General features: G+C 38.6%; 5 protein-coding genes across 6 annotated transcripts; 4 read left to right on the top strand and 1 right to left on the bottom strand.

Annotated features, from left to right (window-relative positions):
* The first annotated feature begins 9,455 nt into the window (after positions 1 to 9,455).
* On the top strand, positions 9,456 to 10,388 carry LOC115631087 (RING-box protein 1-like). Its single transcript, XM_030527735.1, has 2 exons — positions 9,456 to 9,566; positions 9,625 to 10,388. The coding sequence occupies exons 1-2, from the start codon at positions 9,527 to 9,529 to the stop codon at positions 9,948 to 9,950; spliced, it is 366 nt and encodes a 121-aa protein (XP_030383595.1). The 5' UTR covers positions 9,456 to 9,526; the 3' UTR covers positions 9,951 to 10,388.
* Positions 10,389 to 11,185: 797 nt separating this feature from the next.
* Positions 11,186 to 11,748, top strand: LOC115632022 (RING-box protein 1-like). The gene is made up of 2 exons (XM_030528966.1): positions 11,186 to 11,278; positions 11,337 to 11,748. Exons 1-2 carry the CDS (start codon positions 11,239 to 11,241, stop codon positions 11,660 to 11,662), a joined length of 366 nt encoding a protein of 121 aa, XP_030384826.1. The 5' UTR covers positions 11,186 to 11,238; the 3' UTR covers positions 11,663 to 11,748.
* A 365-nt stretch (positions 11,749 to 12,113) lies between these two features.
* Positions 12,114 to 14,572, top strand: LOC115632021 (mitochondrial thiamine pyrophosphate carrier). Of its 2 annotated transcripts, XM_030528965.1 has the most exons (3): positions 12,114 to 12,626; positions 13,160 to 14,318; positions 14,378 to 14,572. In XM_030528965.1, exon 2 carries the CDS (start codon positions 13,269 to 13,271, stop codon positions 14,295 to 14,297), a length of 1,029 nt encoding a protein of 342 aa, XP_030384825.1. In that variant the 5' UTR covers positions 12,114 to 12,626; positions 13,160 to 13,268; the 3' UTR covers positions 14,298 to 14,318; positions 14,378 to 14,572. The 2 variants fall into 2 exon arrangements, with proteins under 2 accessions (XP_030384825.1, XP_030384824.1); XM_030528964.1 differs by having other exon boundaries at positions 13,160 to 14,572.
* Positions 14,573 to 15,966: 1,394 nt separating this feature from the next.
* On the bottom strand, positions 15,967 to 20,847 carry LOC115631000 (signal transducing adapter molecule 1). The gene is made up of 4 exons (XM_030527595.1): positions 20,526 to 20,847; positions 18,619 to 18,896; positions 17,307 to 18,555; positions 15,967 to 17,242 (listed from the first exon to the last, which is right to left on the bottom strand). Exons 1-4 carry the CDS (start codon positions 20,566 to 20,568, stop codon positions 16,653 to 16,655), a joined length of 2,160 nt encoding a protein of 719 aa, XP_030383455.1. The 5' UTR covers positions 20,569 to 20,847; the 3' UTR covers positions 15,967 to 16,652.
* Positions 20,848 to 21,068: 221 nt separating this feature from the next.
* Positions 21,069 to 23,089, top strand: LOC115632043 (palmitoyltransferase ZDHHC3). The gene is made up of 3 exons (XM_030529013.1): positions 21,069 to 21,479; positions 21,540 to 21,992; positions 22,059 to 23,089. Exons 1-3 carry the CDS (start codon positions 21,364 to 21,366, stop codon positions 22,327 to 22,329), a joined length of 840 nt encoding a protein of 279 aa, XP_030384873.1. The 5' UTR covers positions 21,069 to 21,363; the 3' UTR covers positions 22,330 to 23,089.
* The last annotated feature ends 149 nt before the right edge of the window (positions 23,090 to 23,238 follow it).

Here is a 23,238-nt window from a genome sequence, read left to right as displayed (position 1 = left end):
TGAATATACTGTGGCAGTATATATGCAGCTGACTATTTAATATTGAATTTTTCACTGCACTATTGCGATGAGTTACGCCTCATTCTCCGACACATAGTACTTATATGCATACTTGTATATTACTTATCAGTATAATGAGAAGCATATAAAGCTATTTCCATCTATAAGTTGTTTTAAAACTGCAACCAAACTTGGTATTTCATTCTGTTGGGACCCGCACCGATCTAGAATTTCATTCATTATTTTATTTACTTTCCATTTTAAACAATCTTTAAGTAAAAATAAAGAAAACTTTTACCAGTACATGGTGCTAAAGCACTATGCATCGGCAAATATAAAACCCTTAGCAAAAATCGAGCTTTAAATGACTTCTTCAAAATGTAAAATTATTTTGAAAAAGCACATAACACCCAGAAGAAGAAAAGTGTTTTTATCGTGTTCCAACATAACGTAATTGATTTTTCGTTGGCCTATTTTGTGAAACTTGAAAAACGTGACTGTGTGGCTTTAGTGTCAGCTGCAAAACATTTTCATAGATTTTTATTCCTGAACCATAAATTCGGCAAAAAGTCAAACTAATAAATGTCAAAGGGACATGCAAGGGACATTACATAACTAATTGGAGTTGGGTGCGTTGAACCAAATGGTTTTGCATCTGTTGGCCGGCAGCACGCAGAAAAAGGGGCAAACGTGCTACAGAAACATAGATAGACAAACATTTAAATTATAATTTTTTAATAATAACAATAGTATAAAAGCTACAAATACTGTGGCGGCATACTGCGGATACGATGCTGGCCGCAAAATGGCGCAGCGGCCGTTGCCGTTGGCCGGAAACAAATTACAGCAAACAATTTAAAAAATGTTTGCAAACAAACACAAAAAGCGGCAAAAGGAAATGCTATCTAGGGAAGCATGGGAAGGCCCGTTGTCCCGGACCCCGGCCGAACTCAGACGCTGGCCAAACAACAGCGCCCAAGATAAAAGCCTTTTTGAGTGCAGTTGGCGTCTCTGTTGCTGTTGTCTAGGTCCATGTCCTGGTTGTGATATCCGGCACCGTGACTGTGCTGTTTTTAACCTTTTCGTTTCACTTAGTTAAGCAAAAAACAAAATTTTTATTGCTAAAATGCATAAATGAATAGAAAATAGTTGCACAGGGACAAAAAATTGAAATGGCAGCTGCAGGTGCTTACACCTAACCGAACCAACCAACACATACACAATCCACACCCATCCACCTACCTTCCCACATACATACATACACCCATTCAGATATTTATGCTACAACTACTATATGTGAATGACTCTGCTGCTGCTCTTGTGGTGAACAAAATTTGCTAACCTGTGCGCTTTTATACTCTGCAAAGGATAAATGGTTATACTATGTCACTATAATTGCACATAAAATACAGAGGGTGGATTCATAAAGTATACATACCATTTGGTAAGCACAGATAAAGTTTATTTAAGTTTATTTAACTGTGCGCCGACGAACGGGATCCGCACTAAACGAGGTACTTGTAGGCTTAAGCTTGTGTTTAATAAATTACCAAATTGTTCATTCAATCTAGCTGAATAAAAATATCTATTGTGAAACAGTTATAGGAACGATATCATATATAATTGCAAAAACCCAATGAACCTACAGATTTTCATTTATTAAATCATTCATTTATTTGCAAATAATTATTGGCTTATGTAAGAAATCCTTTCTTTTTAAATGTTCGCCGAACATAATCATTGATTAAAGCAGAAAAATAACAGAGAAAAAAAAAACAAAAAAGCAAAGTTCCCGGATTTCTAGGTAACAAAAAAAAACCTAGGGTCCGGATTAGAGAGTCTCCAATAAGAATAAAATAGAAATGAAATCGCACTTACATTTAATTTAAAATTATAAAAATAACACTGCTGACCATTTCAATGTTCTATTTCAAATATCAGAAATTGTTCATCTCAGCTCATTTTTGTCACTTTCTTGTACTTTGTATTCCAGCTTGCAAGGTATTTATACTTCGGCGCAATAAATGTGTGGTCTTCTATCCTTCCGGCGGCTGCTTCCCAAAACTGTTTGCCTCAGCATTCTGCCCTTGGCACACACAATTCGGCTAATAAGTTGCAAATGTTTGTTGCTGTTCTAGCTGGCACATAATTTTATTATTACCGTTTGTTTTGGCCGTGTATAGTGTACATAGTACGAGTAGTTATAGCTAGTGAGTTAGTTGCCTTGTTCTTTTAACTGTATTACTGATTTGCTGCAAGTGTGAATAAACTTTTTGCAGCAAATACAATATCAATTAACAAATAATAAACGAAAAAAGAAATCTAGCTGCACAATTGCTTCAGAGCCGGATCCATTAAAAGTTGTGCCTGAAGAGCAGAAATACACACGAAACTTATTCAAAAACAAATCAGAAAGTCATCATCATGTGGACAGACACATTTCACTGCCACACAACTGCCTTGTCACACAATTTAAAAGTAATTTATCTTTTTTGCACCAAGACAGTGTCTAACATGCAATTTGCATAAAACTTGCATGCAAGCCCATCCGCACTTTTTAGCCGGCGGCACAAAACCCACTTTGTTGGCAGCTGCAGCTGCAGCTTACGAGCAAGTTGCAAGTTGTGGCCGTCGCTTTTGTCTCTGTCTCTGTGTCTCTCTCTCTCTCTCTGGTGTTGCCGTCATTTTTAATTGCCTGCTGCTTAAGTTTTCAATAATGCAGAAATCATGTAAGCATCTCCAAAGTCTTTTGAGCACTGCTCCCACCACTCGATTCACTTCCCTTTGTCAGAGACCCCCAAAATGTGTCAATTGGCGGAACAGCGTGTGCCTAAGTAACATTCTTTTTCAACCCAGCCGCCACCTAAATGCATGTCAAGTGCTCGAGCCGCTGAAGTGCAGTGAAAGTTTGATGAAGTCCTCTACTTGCTAGAGAGGAGGAGCTTATTGCTGATTGAAAGTGAAATATGCCTTGTTATTTAGGCAAGACGTAAGTGGAACAAAGCCTAATCATTTAATAAAAACAGCTAAGGGCTGCTTTTGGTGGCAAGTGCGGTAAATCGGCCAGCAAGTCAGCAGAGACGTCTATTATTCAATAATAAAATAATAATAAAGCAATAAAAACGTTCTTAAATTGAAATTCAATTTTCGAGCTGTCACTGTTTGTCACTTTCAACCACATTCTTGCCCAATTTTTTTTCTGTGTATGATGGCCAATTATCAAATATGTACATCAATAGCTCTAGGCCTCTTTATTGTGATTTCAATGGCAATATAACAATGAACTAACAATAAGAATTGCCGTTCATCTTGCATGCGCCTTACCAATTACAAAACAAAACGCTTTTGTATGACTTATATATCAAGCATTAATTAGCATTTCAATTGCGCACTCAATCAGCGTAAATTCTAATGGGGAAAGGCAAATAGCTGACAGCTGTAAGCACACATACATAAATACAATGAATGCATGATTTGCATTTGATCGAACCAATATAAGATTTCCTTTTCTGAATCAAGAGCGCCAGCTAAGTGCTTAAATATAGTACACAATGGCTGACACATACTCGTACGCACTAACACACACACACACACACACACAGACACACACACACATATGCGTTTGCACAACTGCATAATGACTTTTGTTTGTGCGCGTGAATGAGCCAATGAGTGATTGGAAAACTGTGAATGATTGAAGGCTTTAGTGAGTGAGCGTGTATGTGTGTGTGTGTGTGTGTGTATGAATGTAATTTAATTAAACAAATCAACCTTTCGTATACATATGTTCTGTGCGTGTATGTGTTAGCGCTCCGTTCTGGGGTGTCATGTGAGTGTTTTTCTGTTAATTGAAAATGTGTTCAACATACGCGAACACACACGCACACACGCACATTCGCACCCACACAGGCAGCGACAAGCGTGCAGCAGCTTTAAATAATTAACAGACGAATATTTGCTGCCTTCGTTGTTCTGGAAGTTGTTGTTCTTGTTGTTGTTGCTCTTATTTTATTGTTGAACTTGTGTACCATTATTGTGTAATTTTTGTTGTTTTTGGCATGCTTTGTTTTTAATTAATTGTACCAGCGCTTCATTTGTTTTCATTTCATTTGCCAAAGCAATTTCCAAAAATATAGCCTGCTTTTCTGCACTCAGACGTCAACTTTGAGGAATTTCTTATAAAGCGCTAAATTATTTATTAGCATTAGACATCATTAGATTCATTAAATCCCACTTTCTACAAAAATTCCTTAATCTTTTCACAAAAACCAACCAGAATTTAATATCTACCGACAGATTTATTTCCCATCCCTCGACCCATCCACTTCTCTTTTTTGTCCATCTAAAGACAACTATAAAATACTTATAATGTTTCTTAAAAAATCAAATTTAAATCATAAATTTTAGCAATTACAATTCCACACACAATATCTTCTTATTATCTTCAACTTTTGTATAAAAAATCAATTCCACTACAATAAATCATACTATTTTTAAGTTAGGCTTAAGGCCTCGTCGCTATAGCTTATTCCATAGCTTATCTGCAATTTTAATTACTAATTAAGCTGTTTATAAATAAATATAAAAATTATTATTAGCTTACACTTTATTAAATTATTAATTTCGATTCGTATTCTAAATGACATTTTTTTTATAGTAATAGTAAATTAAATTTCGAAGAGCTTCAAGAAAAAATATTAGTTTAGTGTGCATATAAGTAAAAGTAAATTAACATTAAATTAATTAATTTATATTGATATTTTGATATTATTTATTTATTAATTTTTAAATGTGTACATTCCTCGTGCCGTTGAAGGGGATACGATACACAAGTATTTGTGCAACTATATAGATCAGTTTTTGGATCAGGACAATAATATTCGATCACATTGACTTAGGTAGGCATCCCTGCAACATGTTAAATCTAAAATGGAATTAAGTAATTGATGTTTATTTTAAAATGAATCAAAATTATTTAAAATGTGCTGTTTTTTGCTTAGAAGGTCATATTCTGATCAAATTCCAAAAAACAGACTTAAGGAGTACTTTTCATAAACCACACGTTATTATTGTTCGGGGCTATTTTCAAAAATATAACAATTATCAAAGAACTCAGCTTGACCAGCAACGTTATTCATGAAAAAACAAAATGCACTTTACACATGCAATTATTTGGATAATGCACGCAGCCACTAATTTTATTATTGTTATGTGCATATTTTATGCGTATTTGAAATAATTCACATAAAATTACATTTTGTAATAAATCGTTTTTACAAAAATTCCATAAATTAGATGTAATTAAATGGAAATGTCAACCAATTATTTAAGTCATTTGCATTCTTCAGTTAATTGATGGACAAACTTGTAAAACCAAACTTAAATTTGAAAAAATAATTGACAGCCTAACCACAAATTAATTAGCGCTCTTAACAACCCTCTCCATGAGCCACTGTAGCATTAAAAAACACACTTTTAAAAGGAAGAAAGTTTTCAGCAACAAAAACTTCACAAACTAAGCTATTTCTGCAATCTAATGGCAGACGCATTTAAAACGCAAAATTGCGTCATTTGGCAGTTTCCATATGGGCTGTGCACCGTGACCTTAAAAAAAGTAAAATGGTATTTGAGTAATGGCCGAATTTCCTGTCACTAACACATGCCCAGGAAATTGCGTGCTCTTAAATAATAGTCCGCCACGTTACGCTACAGAAGAACGATAAGGTAGCAAAAATTGACAGGTAATAATAATAGAGAAAACGCAATTCGTGGTTTCTTGGGGTAAAGAATTAAATGTAATGAGCATCGTTTTAAAATATACTTTTTTTATCGAGCTGGTGAAAGCACTTGTAAGCAAGTACGCTGGAAAATATACAAACCTTTTTCTGTGAAACTAATATTTTATGTTATTGAGCCTTGAATGTTTTTTAATTTTTGTAATTTTCGTGTTATATTTGAAAAGAAAACTTTTAAAGCGTAAGATAATCCTAACAGCAATTATTATTTGTTTACTTTCTCACTAAAAAGTCGACAACAAATCTGGAGAAAATATTCTTATGTTCCAAAAATATCCTATACTTAAAAGAAAACATTTACTTAATTAAAGAAAACTTGGTCTTTGAATTATAGACAAATTGAAGATGTTGACTATTTTTATTTGATAAAATGAACTGTTTGTTCTCTTGTAAAATACAGTTTTTAACTTTTTTCGTTCGTTATTTGATATCAGAGATACTGTTGACCCAGTTGGTTAGACTTCATTTTTGTAACTATATCCTTTATCTGTGAACTGATTTAAACATTTATCACTTTAAATCAAGTAAGCGTTTCATTTTTGTCACAACCTTTTGAAAGTATCCTTTTATCAAACATATTAGCAACCAATATTACATAACATGTTGAAACTTCTGCACCATTTTCTATTTGCCAAAAAAAAAAAAGTTTATAAACTATTCTCGGCTTATCGCTAACAATGGGCCATTGACTGCATATCGCCAGCAAATGTTCATAAATATTTTTTGTTTGCATATCCATTTATGCCACACACAATTTTTTATTAGATGAGCGTCGTTTCGATGGGTCTTTACCTACAAACGGCCAGTGACATATCATGCCGCCCACTCACATTCGCTTGGCATTCCTTTTATATACAATTTTTTTCTGACGCCTTTCAGAAACATTTATGCCGCTTTAAACCACAAATGCCAGTCAGAGCCAAGCAGAGAGCTGACATCAGACAGAGCCACATAGACACAGGCATGTGCTTTTTGTTTTTGTTGTTTGTTACTTTTTTAAGGGATTTGCACGGCTGTACAGCGAAATGAAAATACAATACATAACGTATATGCAGCGTATACTTTTACGACATGGAAAACGCGACGCTGCACAGCTTTACGATACCCGCATCATTTGATTTTATTGCCAAGCGACCAAGCGACCAAGCAACCAAGAGCCCAAGCGGCCAACCGACCGGCTTCAATGTGTCAAAAATGTAAAGCGAAGTTTATCAACTTTTAAGCTACATATGCACGATCCACGTGGCGTATGAGCAATGTGCGTGAGCTCGTCCTTGAGCCAGTTGCTGCCTCGTACGGCCGATTAACGAGACGACAACTACAACGACAAAAGGCATCGAGGCAAGGCAAATGGAAATGCAAATGCAAATACCCAACAGTACAAATGCGCAAATTGCAATCAATTGGAGACGACAACATCGACTATAAGGACTATAATGTTGAAAACGTCGTCAATGTTGCAGCGAACACAACGGAAATTTTGCACACAAAAGGGATAGGAGCAGGCATTGCAGAGCATTCCATGGAATGGCAACATTTTTAAAGCAAGAGCACGCGCTCTGCAAGGCCAGCAAAATCAATTAAATTATGAAAGTTTGTATTTATTGACATTTGCAGTTTTCCCCAGGCATATTGTTGTTTTTTTGCTTTTTCCTTTCTAACTGTACACTCACACTCTCATACACACATGCGCATTCCAAATATTTGCATGTTTCGCTTAAATCGTTTTTCTATTCATTGTACAATTCGTATTTATTGCACCAGAAATGGACATTTGACGAGGGAATTTAATTTAAAGGAATTGCGCGAATACTGTTGCATACTTTTTGGCGTGGCAAATAAAATTGACAATATTGCCTGCAAAATATTCAAAAGCAACTACAGGCGAAAATTGATAGTAAATTCAGCCTTCGGGCTTAACAATAACCGAAAACATGGCAAATAAACTGAAGGTTGAAACAAATATTTTTTAAAAACCAGTGATTGCCTTTTTAATTAAGTTTCGTTGAAATCGCCATATTTTTATAGCCTGTACCCAAAGGGTGAAAGGCTATACTAGTTTTGTGCGCATGTATGTAACACACAGAAGGAGGCGTGGCAGACCCCACAAAGTATATATATTATTGATCAGGATGAGAAGCCGAGTCGATATAGCCTTGTCCGTCCGTCCGTCTGTCCGTCTGTCTGTCCGTATGAACGCAAGGATCTCAGAAAGTATAAGAGCTAGAATAACCAAACTTGGTTTCCATATTCTCCTAAGGCCGAGAAAGTACGAGTTTGAGTTTTTTTTCGATGCACCCCCCCACTCCCCCGCAATTCGTGTTTTTTCTTATAACTTCCGTAATTCTCGGAATTTTGAAATCAATTTTGGTAGGTACATCCAGTTAGTACTAATGTGTCCGTATGCCAAATTTCATCATGATAGGTCAATTCTGTAGAAAGTTATAGCCATAAGTAAAATCGCTGCTCATGCGCTGCCTCTGTCGGCAGCGCTGCCCGCAGCTGTTGTTGTTGTTGCTGCTTTGGTTCAACTTTGTGCTGCATACATACACGCATATAAACACGCATAGGTACGTGATGTAAATGTATGCTGTTAAAACTGAACATAAACATGTATTCTCATTTAATTTAATTAATTAATTCATTCATTCATTTTTTTTAATAATTTAATTTTTTTTAAATTTTTTTTTAAATTTTTTTTTTTAATTTTTTTTTTTTTAATTTTTCTTTTTTGTGGAGAGTACAGGCTATTTTACTGTCGGGCTTGCTCGACTGTAGCGTTCTATCTTGTTTAAGCAAATTTTTGTAAAGACAGAATTGAGAAGGCTAACCGGAGAGGATTTCGAAATAGACTTGACGAATTAAAAAATATCTGTAAATAGAAATAAAATTTAATTAATAACATTTAATTTAATTTATATACAATAGAATGAATTCCAACGCCAACAGATAACAACCCGCAAAGGAAGACATTATTTTTGTAGCAGTTAACGAAGAACCAAACACAACAAGAAATATTTGCCAGTCACTGCAACTGCATGAGATAAGTTTATGTTTAGGAAACCATTTTGCTTTTCGACAGGTTGCTTTTTATTGGCAGCTATCGAAATTGAAATAGGAATATGTTAGCCTAGAAACTTTAAGCAAATAACTCCTTATTGTTCTAACATTGACCGCAAAAAGAGAAGCAGCTGTGCGATTTTATTTGAATCAATATTGAGGAATTTTTAATTTTAAAGGTTATACATACATACAATATTATAACACACAGAAGGAGACGTAACAGACACTACAAAGTAAATGATGTCTTCATTAAAAAGAGTTTGACGGTACTTTCCAAAAGCTGTGTGTTCTTACTACAGTATTCGACATCAGCTACTTGACAAGATATATAATAAATCGAATTTAGTTGCAGGAATACCTTTTTTAAATGTGTATACTATATAAGAAACCCCTTTTGAAGCCACTTCAGTAGTTAGTGAATAATGGGAGACACAAAAAACATTTAAAAATTTTGCATTTTTGTCAACTCTGCATTAAAGCTGTTGAATTGCAACAAAGCCCCTTGTTCAGCACTAGCAATATCGATACCATCTTCGATGAGTGCCTTGAGTACCTTTTAATTGACAGACGCCATTATTGTTAATACATTTTTCCACCTCTTACAAGTGATATACAATTATTTTATTTACAAATACCGCACCTAAGACATTATAGAATACACGTTTGCAATGGATGTCGATGAAGAAATGTACGAACCAGATTCGATGGGTAAAATCAGCATCAACCTTTACGTCGGTCACAATTCACGTGGATTATCAATTTGTAGATTCTAAAGAAACGGAAAGCTCCGAGGAGCCTTCCACCAGCTCGGGCTGCGCTAAAAAACGTTTTGAGGTCAAAAAGTGGAATGCCGTAGCTCTTTGGGCCTGGGACATTGTCGTAGATAATTGTGCCATCTGCCGCAATCACATCATGGACCTCTGTATCGAGTGCCAGGCCAGTCAGAGTGTCGTCACAACTGAGGAGTGCACTGTGGCTTGGGGAATATGCAATCATGCCTTCCACTATCATTGCATTTCACGCTGGCTAAAGGCCCGTGACGTCTGCCCGCTCGACAATCGTGAATGGGAGTACCAGAAGTATGGACGTTAAATCAAATATTTCTCCAGGCCACAACATCCGAATATATGTATGAGCATATGGCATATATTTATACAATTGTGCCACATAACTGCACATATACACTGGTATTACTATAAATAATCATATCCATGTCCATCACATCTGGTGCCCGCTAATGCATCCAAACCAACACATCCTCTAAGCCTCCAGTCATTGCTCGACAAACAATAAACACAATAAGGTGCTGCATTTTGGCATATCACATGCAGTGATGATAATAATTGAGCTATTTGCTGTTTCCTAAACAATTGAATTTTAATGCATAACATAGACCCAATTTATTTTGCCTCCAAAATATCCAAAAGCAACTACAACTACAAATTGTTCATCCATCCATCGGGTTTAACAATAACCGAAAACATGGCAAGTAAACTGAAGGTTGAAACAAATATTTTATAAAAACCACTGATAGGCATTTTCATTAAATTTCGTTGAACTCTACATATTCTTAAACAAATTTTTGTAAAGAGGGAATTGGGAAGGCAAATGGAAAAGGATTTTGAAAAAAATCAACAATTATCTGAAACACCGCTTTCACGCTCCACATTTATTTATATGATATAAAAGCAATATTGCGGAATTTTGAATCCTAAAGAGGTTTCGATCACTGATATGCAAATACATACAATATTAGATTATGAAAACATCTTAGGAAAAGGACAAGTTTACATAATATTATTTATTCATGTTTGATAAAACTTTCTTTAATCAACAAATTTATTAATAAATTTGAACAATTTAAATATGAAGAAACAATGTATTGGTAAAACTGGAAATTATATGCATGTTTTAATTTCGAAATTATATTTTTAAAATAAAAATTGTTACTATGACCTCTACCCGAAGGGTATTAGTTTAGTACGTATGTATATAACACGCAGATGGAGACGTACAGACACGACAAAGTAACCGTTTTTATATGTGTATACCATACTATATATGAAACCGCTTTTGAAGTTACTTCAGTAGTTAGTTAATTATGGGAGACACAAAACACTTTTAAAAATTTTGCAAATTTTTTTAGCTCTGCATTAAAGATGTTGAATTGCAACATTTATCATCTTTAAAGCCCCTTGTTCAGCACTAGCAATATCGATATCATCTTCGATGAGTGCCTTGAGTACCTTTTAAAAATTGCCGAAGCTTCCGATTGACAGACGCCATTATTGTCAATACATTTTTCCACCTCTTACCAGTGATATAAAATTATTTTATTTACAAATACCGCTCCTAAGACATTATAGAATACACGTTTGCAATGGATGTCGATGAAGAAATGTACGAACCAGATTCGATGGGTAAAATCAGCATCAACCTTTACGTCGGTCACAATTCACGTGGATTATCAATTTGTAGATTCAAAAGAAACGGAAAGCTCCGAGGAGCCTTCCACCAGCTCGGGCTGCGCAAAAAAACGTTTTGAGATCAAAAAGTGGAATGCCGTAGCTCTTTGGGCCTGGGACATTGTGGTAGATAATTGTGCCATCTGCCGCAATCACATCATGGACCTCTGCATCGAGTGCCAGGCCAGTCAGAGTGTCGTCACAACTGAGGAGTGCACTGTGGCTTGGGGAATATGCAATCATGCCTTCCACTATCATTGCATTTCTCGCTGGCTAAAGACCCGCGACGTCTGTCCGCTCGACAATCGTGAGTGGGAGTACCAGAAGTATGGACGTTAAATCAAATAAATTATATCTCCAGGCCACAAAATCCGAATACATAAGCATATGTGCATATATTTATACAATTATACCATATAACCGCACATATATACACTGGTATTACTATTAATAATCATATCCATATCCACCACATCTGGTGCCCGCTAATGCATCCAAACCACCACATCCTCTAAGCCTCCAATCATTGCTCGGCAAACAATAAACACACTCCTCCAAAACATTCACTGGAAAGTAGCTGGATTTTGGCATATCCCATCCAGTGGACTTATTATTTGCAGTTTCCTAAATGAATTTTTATGCATAATACATGTAATAGAGCCAATTTAAAAACAAACCAACCAATTGCGGGCGCCACCTATGAGTCAGCGCTGAAAAATGTAGCCGGAGCACATGTTTGACAAATAGTGGCAACACTGCATGATGAAACAGCTGTTGCAATTGACGTAACTTGAAGGTCAGTTTGTTTATAGTTGGTGGAAGATACCAAAAAGCCTGTTGCTGAGCTACACCTCAAAACTGCGGCAATATCAGTTGTCCATTGGCAGCGTACGAACTATACATCACGCACACACATGCATGGAAAAAGAAAGTTTTGACGCAACATCGTGGCCACTGCCCGTTATGAAGAAGCGTCGACGACGAAGACGGCCACCACAAAACAGTTATTACTTCACATCAGCTGCGGGAGGTTGTGTTGTTGCCGTCGTCCACCACAGCCAGAGACGTTAATCTGCAAGTGGCAATTTGATTTGCTAAAGCCAAAGCTTAGCAACTGCAACAACAACAACAGGTTCAATAACGTGAAACCAACCGCGGGACGGGGTGTGTACGCGAGCAATAAAAAGTGAAATCGCTAAAACCGAAATTTACGCATCGAGCCGATCAATGAAATTCGCGCTCAGTCGATTGTAAACTCTTCAGAAAAGAAGGAGCTCGCAAGCATCCAGGAGACTTCAAAAATGTATGTACAAATTACGCACATACATATAATTAATACCCGTCGAGAGAGTGTAGGAAAGGAGATGAATGCTCCCTGACCCAGGACTATTAATTTCATTAGATGTGGAAATTGGTTTGAAGTACCGGACCGTTTTGCCCTGTAGATATACATATGTATATACATGTGCACATAAATACCATTGATAAAAGCGCTTAACTAAGCATGACACCTGTGAGTCTGACTCTCATTAACATCGCTGAACTTGCAATTCAACACAACAACTAATTGGAACTGTTGAGAGGTCCACAGGGGTCTGTCTGTTTGGTGCCGCATCTTACGCATACTCTTTGAAGTGTGTGTAAGTGTGGCTGTTAAGCAAACAACGCATGCGCAACTGACAAACGACATACATATATTACAATAATAACGCCAGAGACAAACAAAACAATTTTATTCAGCAGCTTGGCACCGTTTAGTTCAGCAACGAACGGCGCAACACAACCGAAAAACAGCCACAACAACAAAAATAAATTCCGTTGCTTTTGTATTTACAGAAATTCCATTGAAGACGAAACCGCGAGGCAGTAAAAAGTGAAATCTCAACACACACACCCATATACATATATTACTCATATATCGAGTAACGCACAGATCAACTGTAAAATGACGCCAGCCGTTACGACTGGCACAGCCAGTACAGGAGGCAGTGCCTCTGCCACGACAAGTGGATCCTCGAGACGCACACACAGCACACGGGAGCAGCTGCAACAGATTTTGGCCGGAGGCGTGTCTGCGGCAATAACGCGTTCCACCTGCCAGCCCCTAGATGTGCTTAAGATTCGATTTCAGCTGCAGGTGGAACCACTGGGTGCCGGGGCCGGGGCAAACAAACTGCGAGCGGCCACTAAACAGACCTCCAAGTACACGTCTATTAGTCAAGCGGTCGGAACGATATACCGTGAAGAGGGACTGCTGGCCTTCTGGAAGGGTCATAATCCTGCACAGGTGCTGAGCATCATGTATGGTATTTGCCAGTTCTGGACGTACGAGCAGTTGAGTCTGCGCGCCAAACAGACCGCCTACCTCAAGGACCACACGCATCAGTCGAATTTTATATGCGGCGCAGCGGCTGGCGCTGCTGCAGTCATTATATCCACGCCGCTCGACGTCATACGGACGCGACTCATTGCCCAAGACACAAGTAAGGGCTATCGCAATGCCACACGTGCTGTCGCGGCGATTGTGCGTAGCGAAGGTCCACGTGGCATGTATCGCGGACTGTCCTCGGCGCTGCTTCAAATCGCTCCCCTCATGGGCACCAACTTTATGGCGTATCGCTTATTTAGTCAGTCAGCGTGCAAGTTCTTTGAGGTTGAGGATCGCAGCAAGCTGCCTACCTGGACGCTCCTAGTGTTGGGCGCCACCTCGGGCATGCTATCGAAGACGATCGTGTACCCGTTTGATTTGATCAAGAAACGTCTGCAAATACAGGGTTTTGAGTCCAACCGTCAGACCTTCGGGCAAAACATTCAATGCCGTGGCGTCTGGGATTGCCTGCAGCTAACGGTGCGGCAGGAGGGTGTACGCGGGCTGTACAAAGGTGTGGCCCCCACCCTCCTAAAGTCTAGCCTAACGACGGCCCTGTATTTCAGCATTTATGACAAACTCAAGCAGGTGCATCTCAACACCTAACTAGCTTTATAGCTTTTATACGTGAGCGTATATTTTCCCGACTTAATTCTAAGTAAGCTAAGGGTTATATATTTTTATAGTAAACTGCTAAACGGCCTACAAAGCACCATTGTGGTCCGGAGAGACAGCATCGATCTAGAGAGTCCAAATGGCGTTTTACGATCCAGGGCGAATGGGTATTCTTAATTCGAGCACAATACGATAATGATATGAAAATCGGGCTTTCATGTTATTAGACTAAGAATAAAACAATTTTAAATCAAGTACAAAACAAATCCCTAATTGCAATTATAATTCGATCGATTCCAATGGGCTAAGTATATAAAAAGATGATTCATACAAGAATTATATTCGCGCATCAAATACTTACATACATACGTGTATGAACGAAGTTTTGTTTTTGTCTGTTTTTCTGTCATTGTGTGTTATCAACATAATTGAACTCTATGTCAAGGCATGTATATAATAAGAATTAAATATACTATATAGATTATATAATGTCTGCATTATTTTAAAAATATTTTCGTTTCCTCCTCAAGTCAATAACTTTTGTTATACATATGTACATTGAACTGAACTCAAACAAAATATCATTAAAACAGTTAAAATTAAAGATATTCACGTCGATATTGGAAATAGTACGTAATATTATTTCTATAATTTGTGAAATACTGCTTACGTTAGCCTTAATTTTACATTTTTTGGTTACGATATACCCCCAAAATTCGTAGTTTTTTCAGTTCTTGTAGAGACTTCCTAATCTAATCTTCACAAACTTAGAGGTGTGACGAGGAAAGCTTAACAGACCACACATACCCTACACATTCTAGAAAACAATTAAAATGATATAACAGATATCGTCTCTAGCACTTACAGTTATATTTTGTGGACACCCAATGGTAAGTTATATTGGATGAAGAACGCATAGGAATCGAAAATGTTGATCATTTCGACATTTTGATTGAATTCGGAGACAAAAGGCCCTCTAGACATGTTAAATACTAAGCTAATATTTCCATATAATTTCTGAATTTTATTTAGAACACAGTAAATAGTGATTCAGTCATTAACATCAATTAATTTTTAGGCTGTTCTCTGCAGATCTCAGAACAAGTTTTTATTTGAAATCATAAAGCTTGTTAGCATTTGCGTAAAATTTCTGTGAAATAATGAAAAGTTGACGTGATCTATTAACAATTTATATCTGATAATAAAACAACTCGGAAAATTCTTTTCTAAAAGTTTGCCCAAAAGTTAGTCAAGAAATTGAAGTTGGGGCTTGAAGAAAGTCTGCATGCTATCTGAAGAACCATATAAAAACAGAGCTTGCAGAACTTTCTGCATAGTTTGTTGCACATTTCGAAATGGTTAATACTGCTATTGGACTTTTTGCGGTGGAGGACTCACATGTGGCGAATATTTTGAGCCACAAGCTAAAATCGACGAAGAAACTATGCCAGCCACCTCGCAAATATTCAGACATCTATGCTGCTATGAAGTGTTGGCTGAATGCGCCGGAAATTACAACGGAAGAGGCGGCTCATCGCCAGGAGCTATTCCAGCTACGACTGAGTATGTTGGAGAAAATCGACGAGGAACATTATATACACAAATATATTAAGTTACGCACGTGATATTGATTACAATAAGATAGTTGGAGAAACAACAGTTTAGTTAGTAATTTATCAATTTAATCTTTCCGCCAGTAATGTTTACGTAGTTAAATCTGCATAATGAATGATTCGTTTCGTTAATTATTCATATCAATAAACGTACAATAAACATAATACATACATAATAGTGATTTCATTCAGTTTTAGCGCCATTCGCGCTCAATGTAAAGTTTTATAATATAAGTAGAATATTCATATGGTAGCTGTGTGATTAATTATTTATATATGTATAGCATAAAACATTTCTTTTTCGCTTTTGCACACATCGTTTAAAAATCGTAGCTTTGCGCTTCACAAATTATCGCACAGAAATAAACAAAAGGGAATAAGAATTAAAAGAGTTATAACATAGAATAGTATTTAATGTAATCTATCGGCAATCTATTTGATTTTAACTTAGAAGTTTGCCGGAGAAAAGGAAACTGGGAAATTATAAACAAAGATTATTAGTTTGCACAATGCAGCAAATATTAAAGCTCTTGCGCTGCAAGACATTGTTTTTTGAATTGTTACAATTTAGTTGCCGCTGCAATTGCATTAAATAGAAAAACCTTTTTGCATATTTCGGTACAATTGTTTGTCATTATTTTTAAACGAAACGAAACCGTTTAGGAAACAAAGTTTCAGACAATTTAAAGCAACTTATTGAAGGATGCGCATGGATTTGGTTGAAGCCTCGGTCTTACCGCTGCTGCTGATAGATAGGAATGTTGTTGCTCTTGACGGCATCGTTTTGAATGTGAAAATTGGTGGGAGCGCCCTGAGGCGGCATACCCACATGCTGGCTCATCGTCATAGCGGCCATTTGCTGTTGCAGCTGACTAAATTGATCGTTGTGTATGTGGTGTGTTGGGGGTGGTGCCGGCGCTTGTTGCTGCTGCTGTGATTGTTGCTGTGGTGGCATATAATTCTGTGGTGCTGCTGGTAATCCATTTGTGGCATATAGCTGGGGCTGGTGTTGGGGTTGTGTTTGGGTTGGTTGTTGCTGTTGTGGTGGTTGCGCTTGTCCAGGCATGTAAGCCTGCTGCGGCGGTGGTTGATGCTGCGGCGACATGTAATGCTGTGGCGGCAATGGCATTTGTGTGGCCTGCGGTGGTCCTGCTGCATTTGTAAACTGCGGTGGAAGCGCATGTGGTTGCTGCTCTGTCGGCAGCATTCCGTGATAGTTTGGCTGCGGTTGTGTGGATTGTTGAGTGCTGACAGCTGATGTGGGTGAGCTGTAAATGGACTGTGGCGCAGCAGCAGGTGGCTGTGTCAGATGTGGCGGCAGCGCTGTTTATTTAAATAAAGATTATATTGTTTTAAAAGATAATGTTAATGCTCATACGCTACTCACAATTCAACTGCGGCGCATGGCCGTTCTGGTATGGCATGGGTATCTGTGGCGCGTAGCCAGTTGACGGCGCTGTGGTGCTTGCTGTGGCGCTTGTTACTGGCGCATAGGGCAACGACTGCATGCCAAAGTTCTGCGGTGCAAAACCACCAGCATTTGGATAGCCAGGCGCGCCATATAAAGCAGCTCCGGGAAAACCGCCGGGCATAAAACCACCAGTAGCCACGTTTGCAGAGGTGGCAGGAAAAGGCGCCGCCATAGCTCGATCATCACGCATTAGCGAGTGATATAAATTGATGGCATCGACCAGATCACTGGACAATTGGGTCAACTGAGCATGCTTGCGATCGACACGCTCCAATTCGGCATCGATGAGCGGACCCATTTGATGGACCTCCTGCTCGAGACGCAGCATTTCTTCGCTATCCGTTGAGGGATCCTCGGGATTGGCTTCGTGCAGCAAATGCAGCAGTCGATCAATTTTTGTCTCATCTATCTCCACCGGTTGATTGGCCGCCGCAGCGGCAGCAGCTTCAGTCTTTAGTTGCAGCTCGCGTGCCGCTTCGTCCTCTTTTTGAGCGGCCGCTGATTTATGCTGCTGATTGATGTCTAAGCGTTCCGGATCCACGGACAGATCCGCAGTGACAAAGTTGGAGGGGAACAGACCCTCACCACGTTGATTGAAGCCCTTCCACCAGTTGGGATCGCTATCATCCAGCACATGTATAATTTCACCAGAAAAGAAGGTCAACTCGTTCTCCTCGGCCGCCTCGAAATCGTAGAGCGCACGCACTTTGCGTGGCTCGGGAGCAGTTGTAGCTCCTGCAGCACTTCCACCATTGCTGGACACACTACTCTGTGCAGCAGCGCCGCCTCCACCACTGCTTCCACCGCCACCAAACGATGGATAGAGCGAGGGATAGGCAGTAGAAACTGAGCTGGTGGCGCTACTAGCAGTACCACCATTGGAACCGCTGCTGGAACTCTGCAGCTTGGGACTCTGCTTGGTTTCCTTTAGTGACAGTTCAATCGCCTTGGCTATATCATCTTCCTCTTGCTGGCTGCTCACCACATTCGGATCCTTGGGCAAACTTGCTGCCTTAGCTGCTGCCGACTTAGTGGACTTGTCATTCAAATTGCTGAAATCGTAGCCGTCGATACGCAACTTGGTATACAGTGTGGGTATTAGGTTCAACTCCGGATCATTCTTGAAGTCGTTCTCTGCCCAATTCTTCAAAACTTGGCGCATTTTCTGGGGAATATTTTAAGTTAAGTGGAAATCAAAATTCACTTCATTTTATGTATAGGAACTTACCAGAGAAACCTTTGGCTGCGCCTTGCCCAGCAAACGTCTAAATTCAGTTTCAAATTCACGTGAAGCCACTTCCAAGTGAAACGGCTTGCCGCAATTATTGGCACAAGCATCCAGCAGAGTGATGGCCTGCATTACCACATGAGGGTCCGCATGGCCCATGCGTTTCATCACCGCCTTGAGGCAATCCTTGGCAGTGCGCGGATTTGTCGTCACTTTGTCGCATACATCCAGTATAAGAGACCAGTTCTCATTCGTATTTGTCTCACTGGTGGCCTTTTCTGTAAAATTAACAAAAATAACGATTTAACACAAAGTCATTTTAAATTTAGTGAAGAAAGTATTGCTACTCGATGTCGTTTATTTGGCTGAACTCGCATGCAACTGTCATTTAAGTAGCGAAAAATACAAAAGTTATAAATATGCTTTCACGGAAACTAAATCAGCCCTTTATTTCTATTCTAAAACGCAATCATGGTAGGAACAGAAAATTATTTTTACATTTATATTATATTTACTAACTTTTATTACGCCCTGCATTTGACATTGGGCCGAGAGCTGATGCTGATACGAACAAAGCCTCTTGCATAGATAAAATAATTAAATATAGCCATAATACACATACATAGATTCGCAAACAAAGAGCGACCGTTGTACATATTTTATTTGTGCTTCAATGCACTCTTTAGTAAAAATAAGTAGCATTCACTAACGGCAGTCATTGCTACTCGATTTGCTTATCAAATCCCATAAATCTCTTCTACTAGAATGGTGTGGTGCCGGCGAAGAAAGTTAAATGAATCATTTGCAGGCGGCTATGAAGTTTGATAAGCTGCAATAACAACAAAAGGGCAATGACAGCAGTGCAGAAACCGAGTCGCGCCAACCCTACACTTGTATGCCCTGTACCCGCACTCCTTTCAATGCCACATTTATTCAACAGAAATAAACATGGTTGCACCAATCATTTATATGACAGCTATATAATGAATAGATTTCCAAAATATCAGATTATGGCGAGGTATCATAAAGCTCCAAATTAGCTATCAATTTCGTAATGTATGTAATGTATAAAAAAATGGTTACACTTAGTGATTTTGTTTATTATGATTTTGTTTATTGATTTGTTGACAGCTATATAATAATGAGTCTATATGTGGTATTTAATATTTTATATTTAATGAGACAAGAGTGCAGACCAAGTTTTGCGCTCCTAGCTGTTCAGACTGCTAGTATGCCTAATCAACATTTTGGGTGCAGGGTATACAAAAAAAAAACAACTGAACAGCTGTTTATGCTAACGGTAACTCATCTATTAGGCAGAAGGCAAACTAAGTCAAATTATTAACGAAAATCAATATAATGTATAGAAATAACCAAACAAGCTACAAATCTCATTAAAAATAGCGCTTAAATGCATGTCATGTGTGCTGGAAGGTGGTGAAGGTGGAAAAGCAGTCCCCCACACGCGATGCCAGCGTCGACGACTACAGCGTTCAAGGTTAATTGCCGCTGCCAGCGACTGTAACAAAAACTTCAAAAGAAGTTCATTGAACAGGGACCGGGGTTGCGCACGGAGCTCAGCATCCGAGAGACGCTATCAAGGCACATGACTTTTTGATGATGTGCTTTCTTTGTTGTCTGCCAGAACTTTAAAAGTTTGGAGCAGCCCCCTACCCTCTCGGTCAGTTGCTTTTTTCGTGCTTAGTTCAGTGGATATGGTGGTGATGCATAGCAATAGCCGTACGATTAGATAGAACAGCAACTGGCAGTGGCAACATGTCATTACAATCTAAGATTTTGACGCACATACACACACCTGCGTACGTACGTACATATGCACAAAAAATATATACATATGTATATGTATTTGCATTCGAATTGGATTTGTTATTGTTGAAACCACTTACCCACATCGGTGTCGAAAGGCGACGATTGTCCGAATATGCCCATTTCCTTGACAAATCGCGCACTCAACTGTCTGTTAATTATTTGTGTAATTGTTCTAGATCTCAGCAATTACGCAGCGTACGTAAATTTTATTTGTGTCGCTGTTCCCGTTGCACCACTTTTTTTTGTATCGTGTTTGTGTTGTTTGTCTTGCTACGCAATCGATTTCGTGCGTCACGAAACGCAATTTAATTATGGTACTGGAGTATTGTGCAACTATCGCCGCACTTGTTCTATATTTTGATTAACTTTTAATTTTGTATTTGCATATAGTATTTACGATGAATTGCAACTGATTTGCAAGACTTCGCTTTTGTGTAAAAAATGACTAAACATTTAGAAGTGTTGTCTAACTACTATCAGCTGTTGCCAGTGCTGAAAATCTACATCCTTGGTATTTTACAGTATTTTGTGGCACACTCTAATTTATTCTGCTGCTCATCTCTAGCACAAGAAAAATACATATTGCAAAAAAAAAAAACACAGCACTCTTTACACTTTCCTGAAATAAAACATTAGATTTGTATAATAATCACTAAAAAGCCGATTAAATGAGATTAATGAGTTGTGCAAATAGAGAATGACGTGAGCGCAGCACGTTTCGTAGCTGCGAGTAGCAACGGCAGCCGAAACTGTCGCCGCTCCGAGTAGTATCAACAATTGTATTTTGTCGTCGTCGCTCGTCACGGCGACGGCGCTCTAGGTCGGACACCACTGAATTCTAATTGAATTACCAACAACAGTTTTCGTCAATACGTGAATTAAAACGCGCCGTCCGTTTAACTGGAGAGTGGGACGATGGTTTTCATACGAGATCCTTGCGGCGTAGCCTGTTTGGTTGTGACCTATGGAGCCGTTTTCTATGCGGACTATGTGGTTATGCGCTGGATCATACTGTCCACTATGGCCGTGAGGTGACTACATCTATCCTATAGACAATGTACAACGCGTTTATTTATTCCGATCTTATGCAGCATTTGGGCGCCGTTTCATGTTGTGCTCTTCAATACGGTCGTCTTCCTGTTGGGCATGTCCCATCTGAAGGCTGTCTTCTCCGATCCAGGCACTGTGCCGCTGCCCGCCAATCGCTTAGACTTCTCCGATCTGCACACTACCAACAAAAACAATCCCGGCATCAATCCGGGCAACGGTCACAACAGCAATGAATGGACGGTCTGTACACGCTGTGAAACTTACAGACCACCACGTGCCCACCATTGTCGTATTTGCAAGCGTTGCATACGCCGCATGGACCACCATTGCCCGTGGATAAACAATTGTGTGGGCGAGCGTAATCAAAAGTATTTCCTGCAATTTCTCATCTATGTGGCCATCTTATCGGTATATTCGTTAGCACTAATTGTGTCCACTTGGGTCTCACCCTGCGCGGAATGCAATCAAAATGTGATTGAATCGCAGCTCCGCATGTGAGTAAAAACAACGTATATGAATATCTCCCAGATTCTTTAAAAATTTATTATGTTTCTTTGCAGGATTCACTCTGTTATCTTGCTGTTAGAGTCGGCGCTGTTTGGACTCTTCGTCACCGCCATTATGGTCGATCAACTGCACGCCATCCTCTACGACGAGACCGCCATCGAGGCAATACAACAGAAGGGAGCGTATCGCCCGAATCGTCGCAAATATCAGCTGTTGGCCGATGTGTTTGGTCGGGGACATCCAGCGTTGTGGTTGCTACCCTGCACTAGTTTGAATCATGCGTCACGCTATCATGATACACCGCTGCTTAGTCACGATGTGTAGGGTGGAGGAGGAGGCTGCTGGTGCTCGTCTGGTGTGATACTTGACATGGTAAATGGAGCATAGAGAGCTGATATAAACTGTTATTATCTACGTTTTGTTCTCCGTATGACCAGCCCAAGAACGTTTTTAGTTTTATATGTATAGTATATACGTATTAGCCTTCTATGTCAAGTTAAAACGAAAGTTAAACCTTTTGTACGTGCGTGTGTGTATGTATTATATACCGATTCCAATGTTAAATTACGCTTTAATTTATAATCATTTTGCTACTATGAATATAACAGTGAAGCATGTGAGTGGAAAGTATTGAAAAAACCAATCAGAAACAAATTGCAGACTCAAATCAAAAATGAAATGATATTTTTTAATGATTGTACATTACTATAACTATTAAATTTGATTTAAAATACGTAGACAACATTAATGAACGGTAATGGTTAAAAATATCGATTAGTAAATATCAGCGTACTTCTTGCATTTAAGGAAGAGAGAGCGAAGCGAAACAAACAAACAAACAAAACTCATAAACATAAACCAAAACGCAATATTTAAGGCAAAGAAAAGCAAAAAACAATGAAACAATACCCATTGATACTAGTTGTGCTTGTATTAGCTGTAAGCCGTGTATCTAATTAATTTAACATGCAAAACTACTTTTTAGTTTTTCCTGTAATTTTACTTTTTGAGCAATAAAATTGTTCAGCGCCAAAACCAAAAATGCTGGCAACTAAATGTAAACTGAACAAACCACAACTGAAAACCGCCTTTAAAAAGATCAATATTCTTTAATATTATTGAAGTATTTTTTTCGAATTCGATGGAATTGTGCGGAATCTTGAAAACGATTAAATATGCATTCCTAAGAAATTTGAGAAAGCAAATAATTCAGTAATTGTTCGTAATTTAACA

The sequence above is a fragment of the Scaptodrosophila lebanonensis genome, unplaced genomic scaffold (assembly GCF_003285725.1).
Source record: "Scaptodrosophila lebanonensis strain 11010-0011.00,11010-0021.00 unplaced genomic scaffold, SlebRS2 tig00001412-arrow-pilon, whole genome shotgun sequence".
Classification (NCBI taxonomy): Eukaryota; Metazoa; Arthropoda; class Insecta; order Diptera; family Drosophilidae; genus Scaptodrosophila; species Scaptodrosophila lebanonensis.
The sequence above is the reverse complement of the archived record's forward strand: the minus strand, read 5'-3'. Positions and strand labels throughout refer to the sequence as shown.

Bases quoted from the DNA above. Each gene is read 5' to 3' on its own strand.
- LOC115631087 (XM_030527735.1), top strand. From the start codon at position 9,527: ATGGATGTCGATGAAGAAATGTACGAACCAGATTCGATGG. The intron at 9,567-9,624 runs GTAAAATCAGCA...ATCAATTTGTAG, and splicing joins GTACGAACCAGATTCGATGG to ATTCTAAAGAAACGGAAAGC.
- LOC115632021 (XM_030528965.1), top strand. From the start codon at position 13,269: ATGACGCCAGCCGTTACGACTGGCACAGCCAGTACAGGAGGCAGTGCC.
- LOC115632043 (XM_030529013.1), top strand. From the start codon at position 21,364: ATGGTTTTCATACGAGATCCTTGCGGCGTAGCCTGTTTGGTTGTGACC. The intron at 21,480-21,539 runs GTGACTACATCT...GATCTTATGCAG, and splicing joins CTGTCCACTATGGCCGTGAG to CATTTGGGCGCCGTTTCATG. The intron at 21,993-22,058 runs GTGAGTAAAAAC...GTTTCTTTGCAG, and splicing joins ATTGAATCGCAGCTCCGCAT to GATTCACTCTGTTATCTTGC.
- LOC115632022 (XM_030528966.1), top strand. From the start codon at position 11,239: ATGGATGTCGATGAAGAAATGTACGAACCAGATTCGATGG. The intron at 11,279-11,336 runs GTAAAATCAGCA...ATCAATTTGTAG, and splicing joins GTACGAACCAGATTCGATGG to ATTCAAAAGAAACGGAAAGC.
- LOC115631000 (XM_030527595.1), bottom strand. From the start codon at position 20,568: ATGGGCATATTCGGACAATCGTCGCCTTTCGACACCGATGTGG. The intron at 18,556-18,618 runs GTAAGTTCCTAT...AATATTCCCCAG, and splicing joins CGCAGCCAAAGGTTTCTCTG to AAAATGCGCCAAGTTTTGAA. The intron at 17,243-17,306 runs GTGAGTAGCGTA...TTAAATAAACAG, and splicing joins CCATGCGCCGCAGTTGAATT to CGCTGCCGCCACATCTGACA.